The sequence below is a fragment of the Grus americana genome, chromosome 1 (assembly GCF_028858705.1).
Source record: "Grus americana isolate bGruAme1 chromosome 1, bGruAme1.mat, whole genome shotgun sequence".
Taxonomy (NCBI): Eukaryota; Metazoa; Chordata; class Aves; order Gruiformes; family Gruidae; genus Grus; species Grus americana.
Genome location: NC_072852.1, coordinates 77278732 through 77299600, shown reverse-complemented (window position 1 = coordinate 77299600; position 20869 = coordinate 77278732). Strand labels below are relative to the sequence as shown.

Below are 20869 nucleotides of genomic sequence, written 5' to 3'. Positions count from 1 at the left end.
GCGGCGACTCACAGAAGCCGGAGTGGAACTTCCCCGCTATTTGTGAATCGCAAGACAACCCAGGGTTTGTTTCTGGGTTCAGATGGGCCCACAGCTTTTGTGATGTTCCATCTCCAGACTAATATTTGCGATTGCTTTCCCCCCCCCAAATACTACAACTTTAAAGGTTTTAGCTGCCTTTGTGCAAATCGTATGTTTGCTTTTGTTTGGTTTTAATTGCATGGGAGAAGGGGAATGAGCCATTTTCAGGGCTAATGGGAGGCTTGAGTGCTTAGTTACCTGTTACGCCTTGCCTTCACCTGACATTTTGATTAGTAAATTTTAATGCTTCTGTGGTTTTTCATTGGCCTGTGTTTTCCATTTCTGCATGTGTCCCATTTGTGCTGGGCACATCATGTCGTATTTGTAGCACATCAGCAGCTTGTGTGAGCAAGGTATCGTTTAACAATACTGACTTACTGCATTAATAGAAATCCTTTGGGATTTCATTACTAATGCACTGAAAGCCCATCAAACCTCCCAGTCTGAAATGACCAGTGCGTTGTCTGAACACGGATCATAAGGGCATTTTACGTACATCCCCCCCCATGGAGAAATACAGTTCTTAATATACTTTTGCATTTCTGGGGATACAGAGGAACAGAGCACTGTGGAAAGTTTGAGCCATTCTTCTGCCACCTGCATCATCAGTTGAAAAGGAGCCACTTGAGAACTATGTTTGAAGACACCAGGTTTACGACTCCTCTACGGACAGTCCCAATAATAGTATGGGGATATTTGACTAAATAATTTAAAAGCTGGTAGAGATACCATGATGGGTTTCCACTGTGTTTTCTTTCCCTACATGATAGGCAGATGTGCATACTCTCTGTGAAGTTCAGACAGGCAGTTGACAAAGTTGGGTACCAGTCAGTTTAAAGATAAATGGGGCCTCACCTTCTCAGACAGTGGAATAATTTATTTTCACATGGCTCATAACACAAATTATTTATAGCTACAGAAAGAAAAATAGTGGGGATATAGACTTGGTGCAATTTCTGTGAACCAGTTAGACATGATACGGTTGGATACTGCTCTCTTCCAAGTGAAAAGCAGCAATGCACTGCTCTCCATAGAGTGAAATAATTTTTACATGCCTTGTCAGTCTCGCTATGGCCGTGGAAAGAAATACAGTGAAAGCAGAGACATTGGCACTGTTTGTGTTATTTAGAATGTTTTTGCAGCTAACAGTTTTGACCTCTATTCTGTTTTGATGGTCCTGGTTTCAAAAGGCCACGTCATGTTTTCCAGCTAGAAGAAATGAATAAATACTTTCTTTTCCTGTGGACTCTCCCAGGTTTTACCCAGATCCTGGTTCAGAATTATTCCAAAGAATAGCTGGTATAAAACTGATATGCTGCATTGTCAGTGGAATTGCAATGATTAACAGCTTCCAATCTACCCTGTAAGGCTAGGAGGGTTTCATTTTTGTCCCTTATGGTCTTCAGAGACTCTGAAAACAAAGTTAGTGAGACTGGAATTTGGAATTTAACATGTGAAATCCAGGGGCCATCGTTTAAAACATCAATCCTTACTTCAGAATGGTGTTTGACAGGCTGCAAGTAATTTCTGCTTCAAGCAGTCTCAGGCAGCAGAGTAGCCCAAAGGTCATGCTGTTCTTATCATGGGTAAAAGAGATCTTCTTCATGATGGATGACTGCTCTGTGTTTCTGATGCATAATATATTTGTAATTTTAATTCACAATTCCATTTGTCCAACAGTTTTGTAAGGGCAAGCTAAACTATAGTTTGGTACAGCTGTGCTGTGCAGAAGGATAGGACTGTTGTGGTAATCCGTCATAAGACCTACAACACAGTCCCAGCTGCACATACTGGAGCTGGGAGGAACCGCTTTTACAAATGGAAATGCCAGCCTGCAGGATTTGGGCCAAGAAGTCTTGTGTTTTTACTGCTGATCTTGACCTGTGCTAGTGATCACTGCTGAAACCAAATGAGCTGCTGCCTCCAGCCTCATGGTATCATGTAGAGCAACCCTCAGTGTGTTCTTCACCAGATTTATCAGGTTGGGAGCCGAAGGTTATCTGTTCTTGGCTAGCCTAATCACCAAAACTGGAGGACCACAGACAACAATCATGACTCCTGGTTTCAGATCACTTTGAGAACTTCGTTACCCAAGACATAAAGATTTGAGCTGGCTTTGTGCAAAGCACTCGGGGCGTAATACCACCGCAGCAGCTACCCACCATTTTAACCTCATGCTTTTAATAGGACTGAATGCAAAAGCCACTTCTCTGCAGAACCAGACACAAAAGCAGTAAGCAGTAGTATTAGTTCAGAGGGTCTCAGAGCGCATTTGCTTTCTCTTTGCCACAAATGCAACTCGTAAGCAAACCTTTATAGCAATATACACTGTTCTTGCTTATTTGAGTAGTACATTTTCCTGAGCATAGTTCTGTCAATGTCAGTGCAGCAAAGTGCCAATTAGAAGAGAGAGCTGAATTTGCCTCTCAGCTATTAGAATCTCTAGATTTACCTCCTCACTCATCTTGCTGCTGTTTATATTTTACACGCAGAAACGTAGTAAGAACCATACTATTCTCCCATGCCTGTGATCATATGTTTTCAAAAATAAATGAATGACATCCACTAAAAGTCATTCTAAATTCAAATCACTTTTAAATGTGCCCTTCATTCACCAGCATCATGCTGTCTTTGATAAATTTCCATCTCCACATATTAGCTCTTTTGGCACCTAGATTTGCATTTTGCAAGATTTGCTTTTTAAATAGCCAGCTGTTACCTCAGAGTTTCAAAGCTCTTACAGCAAGAGGCTTTTCAGTAGGAAACATCACTCAGTTTTCTGAAAGATCTGGTTTTCACTTCTGGAAGTGGGCAGCGAAGGCTCTATGTCATATTACTTCTTCACTGTATGCATCCTTAAAGAGATATTTTTTGGCACAGTTCTTCTCTCCCCCTCAAAAAAAACCCCACCTTTTTTTTCTTTTTCAAATAAGCATGGATCCGTGGTTTTATAAGTGGGGGAGGATGGAAAGATGCCCTGTATTTCAAATGAGGTTCTGTGACCTATTATATACTTCTTGCACAAGCTTTTATGGGTTGGAAAAGGGACTGGTCGTTCCAGTTCTTCAACACCGTTGGGAGAAGTTGTAAGGTAGAGGAAGTAGAATCATCAGGCTGAAATTCAAAACAGAGGTTTTATCAAGTTCACCAATGCACTTTGTAATGATTATTTAAAGTAAGAGTCATTGATCCTGTCCTTCATACATATATATGGTTTTCAAATAAAGGCAATAAGTGCTAAGCCTTCAGAACAACTGAAGAAGCAACGTTTCACATGCACTCACAGTTGCTCTTCGATTATACCAAATCAAAAAAGTTTGACACATGAAAATGGATATTCAGGGACACTGCATTCATAATGGCCAAACTAACATACAATGCTAATTCCGAACAAATGTATCCCTGCATTTATGTAGGGATAATGGATGTATTTTTTCAGAATTCAAATATGTTTTGCTTTGTGTCTGTTGTTATTTCAATTTTTCACTTTCTTGGGTTTTGATAGTTCCTGTGTAAGGTGAGGGATTCACGTCTTACACAGGCTGAAGTCTTCTGCCAGGCAGACCGCTACGTCTACAAAAAAACTTCCCTGAATGTTCTTTAACATCAAAGTGCCTCAGCTTGGGTCATCCTGCAGTTCCAGTTCTGAGAGAAATACCTCTGTCTCCAGAACAACTCAGCCCATAGCTCTTTTGTAAGCCTTGCGAGAAAGGTTTGGGAAGGGATACATCTGACCAACCTGATTCCTAACAGGGACAGCAGCCTCCTTGGGGATCTGAGGAAACTCCTTTACTCCTCCCCTGAACTACTGAACTGCTGTTATGAACTAAATTTTTGCCCATTCATTCTTTGCAGACATTGATGAGTGCTTGGTAAACAATGGTGGCTGCGACCATTTCTGCAGAAACACGGTTGGCAGCTTTGAGTGCAGCTGCCAGAAAGGCTATAAACTGCTCACAGATGAACGGACCTGCCAAGGTAATACTTCATTTATTTTACTCTTTGTATAATGAGGATGTTATTTTCAGTGGATTTTTTTCTTTTAATTAAGTCATTTATACAACAGGTTTAATTGCACTGTCATAGGAAGCAAAGTTAGAAAAGACCTACTAGATATTGCCATTTTCTGAGGTGGGGTTAGAAGATTTTTGGAAATGTCTTGTTTCAATATTTTTACTAGTAGGAATGCCAGTGTCCTGCAGAAGTGTGAAAATCCACGTGGTGTAGTGGAATAGACTCAGGCAAAGAGCCTTATGTTCAAAACCTTTAATTTGGTATGATCTTAATGGAGCAGAGGCTTATCTAATTTACATTGGAGTCGTTTAGAGTAACTTACTGGAATAGAGCATTTGCAACATTTAAACTGAAAAAAGAGTCTAATTTGTGAGCTCACCTTTGCCTGATGGAATCTGTTTCTGGAGGGATAATGGAGGTGTTTTGTGAGAATTCAAATGAAGTGTGTTTTATATCGTTTGCTGTGCCTGTCATGATTTGTTATCCAAGTCATATGATGTTATATATTCTATGACTAGTTAAGTGCATGACCATTTCCAACTTCAGTACTAACCATTTACATTTGGATAAATGACACTTTAAGCATTTGAGCTCTGTAACTTTACTCTTAAAAGCCTCCTAAGAAAGGCTAGAAAGATGATCATGCATCAGTAGCGAGAGAAGGGGAAGGAGGATGTATTCAATTAAAATTTTGTGCAGGAATTGCCTTTCTATTAATACATAATTATTAGCATGGGTTTTGAACATGTAAAAGTTAGGAAGTCCAAAACAGCATTAGTATTTTAGGGCTGCTTTGTTCATCAACAAAAGAGAAACCAAGGTCTGAAGATACATGTGCCATTCAAAAAAACTTTCCATTGCATCCCATTGGTACTGCCATCATCTGAGACGCCTACTGCACCCTGACTGTGTGATTAGACACCAAGGAGTCAGCGCAAGGCTGGTTTCAAGCTGGGACAGGGTGGGAAGAGCTGAGAGTGGCACAGTTAGTGCTGCATGACTAGGCAGAAATAACATTGTAGACAAGGGTAAGTCACCAGGTTTTAAGGTACCCAAATGTTAAAAAGTAACATTGTCTTCCTGATGTATTTAGAGATAGTTAGGAATACTTTCTGGTTCATTGATTTCATGTGTCATGACATACTCTCACTGTGGTATCACTCAGGGGTTTCACCACTGAAGTAATTGCAATTACACCACTGAAAAACTCAAGAAAAAAGTCAAGCCCTGCATTCTGAGGCAAGAGCTGGTGGAAAGTTCGTTATGCAAAGTCGTAGCAATAGACTTTGAAAGCTACCTATAAATAATCAGATATCTATCATGATAATGGGAAACTAGAAGCAGCTCTGTAAATGTTGTTCAACTGAGTTTTGTTTCTTCATGTGCCTGGGCTACTGCACCATTGAGTGGCCGGTAACAGTACATACCATGCAAAGAATGAAGCAGTAGGTGATCTTCTCCTCTCCCTCGTGTGATCGAATGTGGAAATACAAACATGATCTGGCCACCCTACTTTTTCCATTGTCAGTGAGCAAGGGCAGGCACTGTGTCTGCCTCTACATGGTACTTTGACTGACTTATCAACTGTAGCTTATCTGTTGCTGTAACAGATAGATTAGTGCAAGCCCAGAGAATTTTGGGGCTGGAGAAGTTCCTCTGGTCCCAGAAACACTGGTTCTTCATACTGTGAAATGGGGAGGACAAAGTTACATCCTGTTTGAAGTGTGAGGTATTTGGGCCCCAGAGACTGATTACAGCACACATGGTATGATGCCTGCTTTGCAGAGGGAACACTGTGATAATTTAGTTCCTGTCTGGTGCTTAAGGTGATAATTGGTGACTCATGCAGTCAGTAGGCCTGCTAATAAAGACAGAAGGGAAGTGAATATAGATCAGGAAATGACTGATACATGAATCACCTGTACTTTGCTGCTTCTGCTGCAAAAAGAATATAGTTAGTGGAAGTGGTTATAGTTATTAATGTCAGGTCTGACAGAAAAATGTGGTTTGGGGTTAGTGGCTGTGCTGGAATATAAATCATTCATGGGGTTTTTTTGGAACAGCCAGTCAACACTGACCATAGAACATTACTGAGAGATTCAGGGAAATTTATTTGAGGCATATTAGCCTTTCCGACGCATGAAATAGAAAAGTCTAATTTGTATTTATAAAAGATGCTGTTGTTCACGTTACATCTGTTGCTTTGATTCATAATAGAGTTTGTATGACTTATGATCTTGCTGTCAACATTGCCTTTCTCCTCTGGTTTTCATTTTTAAAATAAAGATTTCTTTCAGTTACAAATCAACATGTTTACCAAATACTCATCTAGGACCTTAGAAATCTACATTGTTTGGGGCCGAGTCCTATTTAGTTCAGGTGGCCTCCCTAGGGTATAGGGAGTTCACCTCCAAATAAGCTCATCACTAACATCAAGGAACAGATTTTGCTAACCTTAGGCAAAATGCCTGTGGAAACAGCTGGTAAACTTGCCCTTTTACAACCTGCAGAACCCCTGGATAAGTCTGTGACTGTGTCTGATTCACAGGAAAGAATCAGTGAAGAACAAAGCCACAGAGATACTGTTCACGTTAGCAACGTTTTTCTAACTGTTGAAAAATCAAGTAAGCTCTTGCTGCATAACTTTCTTCATATGATCATTAATTTCAGCACAAGGCAATTTTACATGTTTCAATAAAAAGGTTCCTTCATATTCTCTGTGAAATTCTGAGGTTGTCCCACTTCACCTCATTTCCTGGATGTCCTTTCATTGTAGACCTCAGAGCTGACTTTAAGACTGCAGCGAAATTGTATCAAAGTCTCAGACTTTGTTCTGGTTGTTTGCAGAGCTCCCACCCCATCGTACAAGAGCCTTACACACATTCATCCTCTCTGTGAAGAGGAAAGTATTTCTCTCTCAGTTTTTCAGGCAGGAAGGGTGAAGCCAAATATAGCAGTTTGCCTAAGATCACACATATGAATGCCTGGACCGCCTGGAGAATAAACCTCCAGTTTTTGTGAATCTGCTCTCTGTGAATCTGCCCATTACAAGAATTTTTTTTTCTCCTGTGTTTGTGCTCATACCCTGATAGGAAAATTCATTGGTTTTCAGGAACTCTGAAGTTTGCTGCTTGCTTGGTGCCACTACCTAGCCATCCTGCGTGTGGAGTGCTTGTGTAAGCAGCCCTTGCGTTTGTAAAGGGCGTTAAAATGTTCTGCATTTGTCTAAACCATTTTTAGCCCTGGCTGCAAAGAAAACCATTGTCAATCACAGATTACTTCTGCCAGGGAGTGGTTCTCACGCTGTGGCTCCTTGTTAGACAAGGAGAATGTGGGGGTTTCCCTTCCTTTCCCCTCCCCTGCATTCCAGCCATTTAAAAGGAAACTTATTTGTAACCCAGAAGGTGAAGAATCCACATTGCCCTGCCAGTGATATTGTGGAGACTGATACTACTTTCCCAGAGTCTCTCTTTTCACGCAACCTTAAAAATAGATTTTTTTCCTGCTTTGACGGTGAAATCACTGTATGACAATACCAAACCCATCTATTGTGTATTATTTTAACAGATCCCTTAAGTCTAAGGTATTGTAAATTCTTTGATACAGGAAGAAACGGTTGGATCTGTTTGTATAAACCTAGCAAAAGAGGCCTGCATCTCCTTTGAGCATGTAATACAAATAACATGGCTATATTTATAGCAAGGAGAGCTTGTGTTTGTAACCTTTGTGGTAATTAACAGCAGGACAACAACTCAGATTAGTTTTAGAACCACATCAGCAACAAAACAGCAAGCAAGACTGTTTAAAGCTGCAATGAATGTGTGTAAGCGCAGACATAATTACCTTAATCCTCAGCCAATATGAGTTTTAAAGCCAGTTAACTTAATTGCTTATTCAGTTTCTGTTTGTTGTGCAGTGATCTCGAAAAAAATTCGACAATAAGCAGTCTCTCTGCTCCACTCAAGTTCAAGCTTCATTAAGCACCCAGAAAAATGTGTGAAATTCTATCATAAATAATTTTCTCTTCCTGCTGTAGGAATTGCCTTTTGCAAAGCAAGACAAGGAGAGACACCCTATGCATTTGTCGTAGCTCTCTCCAGGGAGTGGGAGAGTTGGAAAGATGAGTTACATTCAGAAAAAAAATGCTTTTAGTGGGAACATCCAGGGATCAACATGTAATACTTTGGCTTACTAAATCTACCCTTTCGCCCCCTGCCCCTCTTCCACTTATGTCCAAAACAGAGCCAAATCTTCCTATGATGAGGAATTTAAACTTTGCAGGTGGCAGTTCAAGGCATTTGCATCAGTCTAGTCCACTTACAGTCTCCAAAGCAGGCTTAAGTGGGGCTTGATGATTGCTAGATCTCACAGTCATGATGTTCAGCCATAATGAAGTCTGCCCAAGTAGTCTTTTCACCAACCATTTGAATTGATACAGCTACTGTAAACGAAGATGATTGTCCACCAGGAGAAAGTACCTCTGGGGCATGTGGAATACCTGCATGGGCATCTGGCATTTTGGGGGCTTCTTTAAAGCCATGTGTTCACACACAGTAGGTGACAGCATTTTTTATTTGCTTTGATGTATTGCCTGTTTGACTATTGGTTATTCTTTACTACTTTCCTACCAGATTTTAAACAAATGCGATTGACTCTTTGATTGACTCTTTTGTAACTAGGTACTGGAATACAGGGCCTCATAGTCTGCTGTTGGTAGCGCTGGTGTCTGTCCAAAGGAAATCCAGTGATGCAGGTTTACACAACAGGAGATCCCAAGCAGAATTTGCCCCCCTAGCTTTATGATATATTGAAATTTCCCTCTAGTGATTTGCTGTGAGCACATTTTGCTAGAGGTTTGGGGTTTTATAACACTACAAAGCTATCCAATAGAAGTCCAAGGTAGCTGATTTGAGGTGGATTTTTCCTCTCGTTACAAGAGAGAGACATGAGCATATCCACTATCATATCTGTGTATTTGGACTTTTCATTCTCTCTTTTAAAACAAGTGTGTTCCTTTTATGCCCCACTGTATCCCCCTTTCTTCTTTCCTTAGCTTCACTTCCAGACAAGTGTTCCTCAAAAACATGATGCTCCTGGAGTGGAGCAACTAGAAGTAATGGCTAGAGCCAAGGATACTGTGAGCAGATATTGAGGCAGTTTTTGTAGTAACTCTGTCAGCATATTGCAATGCTGACCTGCAAAACACCTCAAACCTTGTCCACCTCTGTTTTGTTGTTTCTCAGGTTGTCTCTGAGCAGACTTGATGAGCATCGCAAGTTTTGTGATAGCTTTCTGATGTGTTACGGGATATACCTCCCAGCTCTTGCCAACTGGTTTTGACTTACGATCTGAAATAAGATTTGAACCCAGCCTCAGGCCTTCTGTGTTAACCCACTGCACCAGAGAAACGTAATCTATGCAATCCTAAAATAATACTGTTAAATGAGAGACTGACCTTTCTTTACTGCCAAATAGGTCGTCATTACAGAGAATTTGATGTGATTATAGACCTAGCTGACCCTACAATCGATCTATTGGTAGAGGGATGCTTTTCATAGGGTTCCCAATGCATAATTGTCAAGATAAGCCTTCTTTCATTCCAGAATGAGAGAAAGAAAAATAGCACCTTGAAAAATACAGTAACTGTTTATGATCCAAGGATCCTACAGGCCTGGTTTTGAAACATTGCCATATTAACTGGATATGTAATCCCCTCTCATAACATCCACCTTTTCACTTATTTGTACAAAATATGCACTATTAGCCTTCCAAGGGCAAGATTTGAATCTCCCAGCATGGTATCTCCATTTTGAAAATGGGTATGAAATGAGGGATTAATCATACAAGGAAGGACAGATAGAAAGTGTTTGTGGGAATTATTTTTGGCCTAAAGAAGCCCACAAAGATTAGCTACAAAGATCTCACTATACTCTTCTGTATGGAACCATTGATGATAAATATGGCTGTACAGGACCGGTTTAATCCCAAATAAATGAGTGCATCCACACTGGCAGCACTGAATCACCAGACATCTTTGACAGAGAGTGACCAAATTAAAAAAATAAAAGATTTGCTCACTTGGGTTACATGACAGTGACCTGCCACCCACATTTGATCACGTAACCCGGCAAAGCAACTGGCTTTGTCCCAATCACATAACCTGATGAAGGTCTCAGGATGAGGATAAACCCCGCGCATTGATTTATATAGGACGCAGTCACTAGTCTTAGATTATTCAACTAAATGCATGGGTAGAGGTCAGGGCTGGAGTGTCTGTCCCTCTCTATCTCTCATTGCATCATGAAAATGGAGGACAGGGAGAATCCCATGTCTTATGTTCCAGTTTTAAAATCCTGAGGAAATTCCTTGGAATAGCAGGACAGGGGAATTTTATGTCGTGATTCTCCCAGCCAAGCCAAGCTATCTTTTTACCTTACTGCTACTCCCCCAACTCTTCTTGCTCTGAGTTATAGCTGAGTATACCCTAGTGCAGTCCTAGAGGCAGTGAGCTGTGAGAAATGTTAAACGGGTACAGCTGCACCATTCAGCACTAAAGAGACTGATTAAACCCTTCAGCTAATCTGTATCTGTGCTAGAACTAATGCTTCATGTAAGGCAGTTTAAAAGACAACGGGTGAGGCCTAGACCCCTCCAATTCAATGCACTGGCGTTATGGTTTGGCCAACTTTCCAGTGAAAACTGTTGGAAACTTTTGTTGTTGGTCTAACCCCTCTCTTTCCTTTTCTCTCCACATTAAATACGTAAAAGAAGGAAACGTTCAATAAAAGTAACATTATTTAGCCTTCCCCTTCTTTCTGGAGTGGCAATAACATACAGCTTCACAGCCAGGTGAGACGACAAAAAGAGAACATCAGCAGAAATTTTACTGCTTGGTGTGGGGGTTTTTCTTAATATTTAAAATTCATTTTTACCTGAACCTACACAAACCTCTCACTGAGGCTGTTACCCTTATGGTCAGGACTGACCTGTAGCAGGTGGAGAGTGTCAGCAAGCCGTGAGGGTGCTGCTGCCTGTGTCCTTGCGAGGGAGGTAGCAGGGATCCCAGAGAGCCTGTTTGCTCTCCGGAGTGAGGAGCAAGCAGGCTGACGAGTCCACTCGCTGACTTCTGCCTGAGTTTGCATGAGCATTTGCTGTAAGTTTGAGGTCTTCAGCAGTTAGAGGAAATACCCAGGGCTTCCTTTTGCTCCTGCTTACATCAGAGGGAAGGCTACTGTGCTCAGGAGAGTTACAGGGCTATCACACTAAGGGAACCTGCTGGTCCTTGTTTTCTTACACCACTTGAGCAGGGTGAGCTAGTGCCAATGCGGGGGTGGTTGAGGGGAGAGAGAGGGATGAAGGGACTGAAGCCATTCCCCTATCAACTCATTTGTGTCATACCCATGAAGAAGAGTGATTTTGCCTTGATGCACTCATACGCTCATCCACATCAGATAGGCATGCTGTCAGATATAAAATACGTTGACTTGATATAGGCTGATTTTCAGCCAGTCCAGCTGTTTAATTGTGTGGACACTTGGTATATAAACAACGGTGCCAGTTCAGTTGCCAATGTAGTTCAAGAACCAGTGAGAACTGGTGGTGCACTGGAGGAGTATTGGGAGCTGCTTGTGGAAATCAGACTAGCTCACAGAAAGAAAATTCAAGATGATTTCCCTGTCACTGATGATGATCATTCCCTATGTAGATTTTCTCTAAGGCATTCTGTGTCACTGAGCCTTACAAAAATATCTTGCTTATGACAAGCACCATATTGCTTCTAGCATCAGATTAAAAAAATACTCTGCTGGGAAGCAACATGTTACACTGTCAATAAAAGGAATACTTCTCAAATCCTTTCTGTTACACATGGTGCTTCCTCTTGGTGTCAGTGAGATTGTGAATAGTGGTACAGTCTGCCTCTGTGAGAAAAAAAGGGTTGCAAGATCATATCCAGAAACAATAAATGCCCCAGGCATGAAGTAGAAACAGCTCTAGCCAGTACAAGTTTGTTTGCCAAGTGATAGTATCTCCCATGTTGGTTGTAGCAATTAAGTCTGCTGAAACATGAAAACAAATACATCCCCCCCCCCCTCCAGTTCTCCTCTCTGCAGCGCAGTGTTATCATAAGTTAAAGACAAATTTTCTTTGGTTGCTGCTCCTTGGAAGGAATATTAAACCTCACAATCTAGGCTTTAAATCAATTTCTAATGGGATGAGACCTAACGTGGGGAGGGCAGATGGGACAGATTATTCCACCTCTATTTTCCCATGAAGCTTCTGACACAGGCTACTGTTGGAAGTAAGGTACTAGGTTAGTTTGACCTCAGGTCTCATTCAGTATGGTAGCTCTTTTATTCCGGTGTTAAACTCTATAAAGTATACTGCTATCAAATTGCTTTTTACAGCTCTGTCTGGCCCCCTCCCCTCGATGATGTGTGTGGGAAGCCAAGCAAAACGTTCCATTAGTGTTTAGAAAGAGACTTTCAGGTATATTTTTCAGTTGATGCTGTAGGATTTATGATGTGTATAGTGCAGAAATGATTTCACTGGACTAGAATCATGTTATGTATTAATGAATTACCAGGATATGAGTCAGTCTTGGAATAGTTTGAGCAGGAAGGTAGCATTCTTCCACAAACAATAATCTGTTGATAAATAGTGCTGAAAGCTGTAATTCAATAGGAATTGTTTTTTAAGAGAACCAGAGAAAGACTATATGTATATATATTCTCCACTATTGCATTGGTGCACATTGAGATAACACCATATTACTGCACTCAATCATTTAATCACATTGATTAAAGTCAGATATCCTTTACACTAAGTGCTCTACAGAATTGCAATAAAACGACAACCCTATCCCAAATGTTCAGAAAATTTTCATTTTCCTGTGCTTGCATCTACCCTTCTGGGCCTTTTAAAAGTGCCACGTTTTGTTTATTTTGTTCTAATGGGAACAGAAGCCTAACCTATTGAACCAAAGGGGCATGATTTTCTTCCAGTAGCCATGTTATGAACTACTACTACTACTCATACCTGCCGTTTCTTGACTCCACAGAGGCCTTTCTGGGCAGAGTTTTTAAACAAGCCCTTGAAGCAGAGCCAGAGAACAGCAATTCTTGTGTATATTCAGTGGCCACTGACTTCAGCAAGAGCTTGAAGTTAGCTGGGAATGCACAATCAGGTCCACAGGAGGTGAAGTGCTGCATTTGAGTTTTCAGATGAACACTGAAACTGTGTTGTTGTACTTGCTCTTTCAGCACCATCAAATAACACTGGGCACATTTTTACCCAGACTAGTCCCTTGTTCCTTCAAGTCTCGCTAGCAGCTCCTAGTAAAGGGTGAGACAAAACACCTTAGCAAAGAGAACAGTTTCCTCTTTTCAGAAATATGTCTAGAAATCAAATGTATTGCAGGATAGAGGGAATATTCCTTGCTTGATACAGAAAGGGTAAAGCCTTTTTTATGTTGTTTCATCAGGCAGTTAAGCTGCTTTTACAGAGTTGCTATGTAAATAGTGGCTTGAGCAGAGTGCAGACTACTAAACATGTTTATGTTTGTAGGAAAACAAATAAACCTGCCTGAAGTTTCTTTTAATGCACTTCTACTCTTGATGTATGGCTTCTCCTACCCCAAGCACTTGAAGTAGTAGCACAGTTTATTGCCGTAATAGCAGTAGATAACTCAACTTGCCTTTGCCTTGGAAAATGATTGATTTTGGAAAAGGATACATGTTTGCTTATAAAATCTTGGCAATGTTTTCATTGAAGTACTTTGTTTTCTTAAAAAACGTTGGGAAAGTATTGACTTTAATTGCATTTTAGATTGTCCTAGCAAAACAATGGTAAGAGGATAAACGTAATAGGAGCCAAAGTCAATTGCCTCCTACTGGGTTCCTCAGATTAACAGAGGAACCTGAGCGCAACAAAGCCCTCATGTAATGTAGAGGAGTGGGAGGGGTGGGAAAGATCTAGGACAGGTAAGCATAGACTCAAGAGCAAGGGTAATGTCTGGGAAGTCTACAGACAGTCTAAGCACAACTTCAGTCTCCAGTTTCAAGATGTTCATCACACAGAAACTTGGGCTTTTGCCTTTCTTGTCTCTACATCTCTTTCACCTCGTATCACAGCAGATTCAGCTCTCAAAGCTTGGAGGCCCTTATGTTTCTGCTAAGTGATTGTGCCCAGTTGTCACATGTAGAAATACCCATACAAGCAAGTTAACTCAAGAGGATCTTTATTTTCATACCATAAATAATTTTGTTTCAAAAATCTTGTCTCAAAGACAATCTGTACATAATGTGGGGAGGCTATGAACAAAGTGAATTTCTGAGATGCGTTGGGGATGGTGGTCCTCCACATCTGCCGAGCGATGCATTTTTTAGCACATGCGTGCACCTTTCACGTGACAATGGAGATGTGGTTGCCCAGACTGATCACCAAAGTGCTCATACAGAACCCTGAGAAGAGCTGTCATCCAAGAGCTACGCATCCTGATGCCCACAGTGCTGCAGCTTTGTTGGTGCTAGCGTACATAACAGAAGTGACTTATCACAAATACCCATCGACTGTAGTTGCATTTTCATTCTCCAGGCTAAGCATTCGGAGGTACAGTTTTAAGTCAGGCTCATTTATCACAGCTGTGTTGACCTTTCTCTGATTTGCCATCACGGAAAGGTTGCAAATGTATTTCGACTTTCTTTGGCACATGGCCTTTCTCCAAGTGGTTCCAGCCCTTCCTCATCCAATAGTGGGTAGATTTTGTAGCTCTTAGGAAAAAACTGTGATTTGAGAAAGTGCTTAGCTCACTCGTTTTCTATTGATTTTAACAGTAATAGGTTCTAAAAATGAACAATACTGTTAAATGTACATATGCATTTTTAATACTATTAGCTTTGGTTGTATTTAGAAGATAGTGGTGCTTTACTCAGGTTCAGATCCCTATAGTACATTTTTAAATCTTTTTGAAATCCTTTAGAAATCCTTTTTACAATTTTTATTCACAAGGATAACAGTAAGGAGAAAAAGTAAGATGAGAGAACTGCCGTGAGCTTATGGTGAGGCTAAGTGCGATGCACTTGATAACGAAAACCAGTAATGATTTGAAATCTTCCTTTCCAAATGCCTTTATAGAGCACCTCCGTTGGCTCCCTTTGTGTCTGCAGCCTTGGGCAGACTTATTAATTTTATACCATTGTGTCTAATTATTAGTAGGTTTTTTTCATGTTCCATAGGAGACCCAGCAAACTTTCTTACCTGCAAAAATAATTCGTTTCTTTTTTTAACTTCTCTGTTTGAAAGTATCTGCAGAGCTGTCTCTGGCGATCGGTGCATCTCTCTGCAAACCCTCTGGGGAGACGACCCTAACTGAAGGTTCTTCTGCTCTCTCTGCCCCCTTCCCCTATCTGAGAGCAGATGGGGATCCCTAAAGTTTCTTCTCTTGGAGGACATGCATATTCAGTCTGGGGGTGTCTAGAAGGTGTCTGCACAGAGAGGATGTACAGAGGGTGCCACGTGGCCAGATGTATAGGCTCCTTGGAGCGCAGGCTCGCAGGAGGTGATGTGTCCTCGGACGCAGCACAGATCTGTGGCCTCTCCCCAGCTCCAGATGCTCACACATCCGGTGCTGCTGGGCATTAAATTGAACACCAGGCTGACTTGGGGAGAAGCCATGGCAGGGTTAGTTGAAATATGGTCAGAGGCATCAGGGAGCGTTGGGCTAGGGAGAATTCTGGATGTGTTTTCTGATGTGAGTGACAAAGTGGAAGTGTCTGCGCAGAAGAAACAAGCTTACCTCATTAGATATGAAATGTACTGCTGCCTGCCACTCAGAAAGCCTCGGGACCCAGCACTGATTTTCTCATTCCTCTCTCTGCTGCGACAGCTGACCAAATTCAGAATTGCTGAGCAGTTCAGCTCAGCTGAAGAAATGGAGGAAGAGGGAAGCTTGGCTTGGCACTTAGGAGGCCGGGCACATTTTCCTCCTCAGCAGTCCTATGGGCAAAAGCTGCCACTGCTGTTCTCCAGCTCTCCTTGCAGCACTGAGATTTAGCAAGTAGTTTTGCACAACCATATTTAAAATACTAGAAGAAATTATTATCTGCCAGAAAGGGAATTTATCAGGTAATCCTCTACCATTATTCTGTTTTTTAGTTTGGTGCTGCTTACAAAAAAGGTGGTGGGGTCCTTCATAATGCTAAAGGAAAAAGATGTTGGAAACCTTTTTCTTTGCCCAACAGCAGAGAAATAATAATGTAATAATTATGGTGGTGATGATGATGATGATGTATTTCATTATAGAAATGTAAAAAACCTTGGGCCAAATCCCACCAACTATAGTCAAAGATACCCCCAAAGACCCCAAAGTTAGCTGCCAATTTTTGCCTGGCTGAAATTGCCAAATTCTGCAGTTTCCATCCAAAACCATAAATCTTCCTAGCCCCTCAGGCAAAGCTTTTGGTGATCCAAAAGCAAGCAAATAGTTCCATGGCTGATGAATGAGGCAGAACAAAACCATACTCACCAACTGGGAGCAGAATTGGCTCTGCAGTGCTGACAGGAAGAGGAATGTATGGTGGTCAGTTGACTTGGCACGTGCGTTAAGGGGAACACATAGGGAAGAGGTATTTACTGCATTAAGATGTCATTCTGCAGCCCCGTTTCTGCAGAGTCTGAGGAAGCCCTGAGGGGAGCTTGTGGAAGAGAACAAGCTTGCGGACTCTGCGTGGAAGAAAATTAAATAGGGAATTTTTGAAAGAAACTGAAAAGAGAAGGGAAAATTAATTTGTTGGTACGTGAGATCACATAAAACTCCCTTGGAAGAGTTCCTAAAGAAAGGATTGTATTTACTCTGGAGAGGGAGCAAACAGTTTAGACCTACAATTTTATTGCCAAGTCTCATTTTTTAACCTGCTTTCCTTCTGTTTTCACATCCCAGAGATAGAACAGTGGTTCCCACAAAGTGCAACTGGTCTCTTTTGATAAGGTCTGATAGCAGAGATAAAGAAAATGAGCTGCCATTTGCCTTTAAAGACTCTCCCAAATGCACTGTCTTATTCTTCCCAACGGCAGTTCCGGCAGTTCCGTTTGCTGTAACTTCTAGGTAAACAGTGGGAAACCAGTCGCTCTGATGTTAATGAGAGTGATGAGTTTGCAGGGTTAAGAGTTGTCCCCTTGGTGCATAGCATCAAAGAAGGATCTGACTACCGCAGTTCCTCTAACGGCTGGAGGGACTAGTGAAAGATTACTGTCTTCTGAACCAAGCTGCTCCGGTGATAGGAATTAATAGAGGCAGCCAGCCGGCCCAAGGGAACTACTTAGTTGGAATCCTGCTTTCTTGTGTGTAACCTCAGACCCAACAAAATAATCTGAGAAATGTATCAAGAGGTACCTGCTGATTCTTGCAAGGATCAGGTATGCATTACACTCTTTTAAGAGAAACTATTCAGCCTTTACTAAATTTAGCAATTTAAAAGGATCATACCAATTTGAATTGTAAAAATTAAACTGATGGAGGAGACTAAGAGATCAGTCCAGGAAAATGTCTAGAGAATCCTTTCAGGAGCAAAAGTGCTCTTGGAGGTTACCAAGCAAAATGCTAGAGGCTGCTGAAGTGCAGGAGGTCAGACTAAATGAGTATGGTCATCTTGCTAGTATTAAATATACTCATTCTATCAAAATAAACATCCAGTTTTTATCCACGCTGCTAGGACTTGGAAGACATCATTCAACTTCAGACATGTAGCAGAAGTGCAAGAATGCACAGAAAAGGGAGAAATTAGTGATGCCTGGATATTCCTTAGAGCAAATAAGAGTATCTAAAATCATCAGACCATGATGATAAACATCAGAGACAACTGTGGCTCCCTAAACTGCACTTGCCACTTGAGCTATGGAGTGTTAATACTGCATTTAGTACTGTATAGACAGAGAAAGACATGGCCTCTCTTAAGAGTGATCAGCAGTTTGACAGCCTCAAGAACAGAGATACTGGGTTATTGAACTTACTATGGGTACAGATAGGCTGGGAGGAAGATGAAGACGAGCTGTTTCCAAGATCTCTATATACTGAATGAAAACATACAGACGTAAAGGGATACCAAGGCCATGAGGTAGAACCAGGTAGATGATAACACCAATGGTCCTTAGTACAGCTATGGGTTGGAAGGGATAGGATTCCCACTCCAGGTGTTGCATACCATGCTGGATTAAACAAATGGAAACTGGGGCCTAGTTGCATCTTCCAGGTTTGGCAGAGCACTTCTCGCTTAGCCAGCCCGGAAGAGCTGGCAGGCTCAAGGTCCATGGAGACCCTACTGCTGTGGCGGAAGCTCAGCTGCCAAGTAGCTTACAAGAAAGCAGCCACTTCAGTGTGTTGAACCCAGAGGAATTTGTCTTAATGACTGAAGTCCGTGTTAAACCACTGCCGTGCTACAAAGTGTTGCCCTCTGGGGCAGCAAGTACCTCTTGCAACCTCTGCGGAGCAGAAGCTAACTTGATTCCCCCAGTGGGAATGTGAGTGGAGGTATATCTGCATGACCCTGGTGCCATCGCAGGTCCTCATGGATTTCCGTGGTTCCCGTGTGGACCAAGACATGGACCTGCTTGTAGCATTACTGCCTAAATCGATTGCTAGACATCAGAGGCATACTGGTACGAGTGAATCAAGGGTGCAATTAAATGCTTTGTCTGGCCTGGGGAAACTAAATTAGCTCTAATTTGCCACAAGCAGATTTCTGTTCCTGAACTGAACCATAGCAGCATGTTTAAATAATGCATGGAACAGTGGTCTTACCTGTGTGAGAGGGGGTAGGAACCAAATAGTCTGCAGAATTTGTCACGGACTGCTACTGTATGCCTATCCCTGAGTAACAGTCATTTCATTTTGTACTGCTAAATCCTTGAAATACCTCCTCTGTAGGATGCTTACATAATAAGTCACAGGTTTCTAGTTATTTATTGCCTCTGTCTCAAGTATATTTTGCAGGTTTCTTTTGCAGTTTATATATATTTATTTGTTTTACTACCACTTTGCATTCTAAGAACAAATCATCTCTAATAAAAAGCACGTTTCCTTGCGAGCAGAATCAATTTCCTTCAGAAGTCTTTCATTCCCTGATTAGTGTGTTACATTTGGTCTTCACTAATCACATAGTTAACTGTGAGCAATAAATTTCTTAAATAAATAAATGCTCTGGTCCAAGTCAACATTAGTCATAATGGACACTTTCCCACTTACATTTCTGAAATACAAGATGTGACTGTGCTACTTAGGCACTTACATTCACATTAAAAGTATAGCAATTAATGCCAGATCTGGTTTTCCTGCAGGTCATTAGTATGTTGTTAACAATTAAGTCTCAGCAACAAGTTGACTTGATTGCGAGTCAGTAATGCAGTGGGAAGTCTAAATGGGTGTGGGTTTTCAATTACTTTTAAAGGTTTGGGGTTATGGCTTTTTTTTTTTTCTTTCCCCTTTGTGTTAGCCTGCTCCAGAAGCACTCAGTGGGAAAGTAATGAAGTAGAAGGTTTGTATATTCCTACATCTTTCCCTGCTTCCTCTTCGTTGGTGTTATTATTATTGTAGACTTTGAAACATAAGAAGAGGTTAGCTATAAGCCGTTCCTTCTGGTCGGTACTGGATGTGTATTAGAGAGTTACGTCCTCAGATGGAGGATGCATTTTTACTGACTGTGAACAGGGGTAAGTCGCTGGGATCGGAAAATGTGAGATGTGGTGGAAACCCCATCATATCGCTGCTGTAGCAAAATAATATCTTTCCCAATACTGAATTTAAACCGGCATTTGTTGGAGAACATAGCTTGAATCATGACTCCCTATGGTCCAGCAACCACTCAGATTAAGATATGTGGTTTCCCTAATGTCTGTCAAATATTGTTGGAAACCACGCTGGCTGGGCTGTAAGGTGAACAACATTACATGGGTGGTATCAGTTCCCTGTAGAAATCAAAGGGGAGGAGGGGAAGACAGAAAATAACTTTCAGCCAAAATACATATAAAAAAGCATTAGTGTTTATTTTAAAAACATCATGTAACACTTCTTTAGAGTTTCTATGTATGTGTGCTTAATGAATGAGAAAAAGGCAAGGCTCTGTTTCTCAGAGGAGCCGATGGCTTGGAAGCTGAGAAATGTGAACGCAAAACGTTCTGACCAGCCTTGAGTTTGGCTTGTGTGCATGAGCAGTTGAGTGGGGTACTCCACACTGAGTCTGCATTTGGCTTGGGGGGTTAAAAATAAACCTAGGGTGTGTGAGAGGGACCAAATAAACTGTGTATTGTGGACTTTTGCGTTAGGACAATGTGGCCACGTTAGGAGATAACTCCACTGTACTGAGCGGTGGCTTTGCTGTGCGCAATGCAGTGGGACACCTGGGCCATCGCTCTGGCCTGGGGGGTCGAACACGACTAACACGCGTGAATCTGAAAACCACAGATTCCTTGCTCTGTGTGTTCTTTGCAGCATCCTGAGCAGCAGTTATGAGATACAGATATAAACCTTTGCTGCTATAATGAAGGTATACTTAAGTATTGGGAGTGTATGGAGTCATGACTGTGATAGCACCTCAAAGTATTACTGTAATATTGTGACCATTTTTGGCTGAAGTGATCTACCAGCATTCAGGGTGTCATGAGGCACTTAAACCAATGAAGGAATTGATAGTAGAGATAGTTATTTCATTTTCTTTTTATTTTACTTTCTATTCCTAAGCAAAAAGTATTTATTTTCTGGTTTATTTCTATTTGAAATAGTATA

General features: G+C 41.4%; 1 protein-coding gene across 4 annotated transcripts in view; it reads left to right on the top strand.

The window, feature by feature from the left end:
- The window catches only part of SCUBE1 (signal peptide, CUB domain and EGF like domain containing 1), a 220861-nt gene that overhangs the window by 159270 nt on the left and 40722 nt on the right, over positions 1-20869 (top strand). For all 4 annotated transcript variants that reach the window (XM_054810361.1, XM_054810335.1, XM_054810352.1 and 1 more), the window contains one exon: positions 3937-4059. In XM_054810361.1, coding sequence (XP_054666336.1) covers positions 3937-4059 — 123 coding nt within the window. The remainder of the gene's footprint in view (positions 1-3936; positions 4060-20869) is intronic.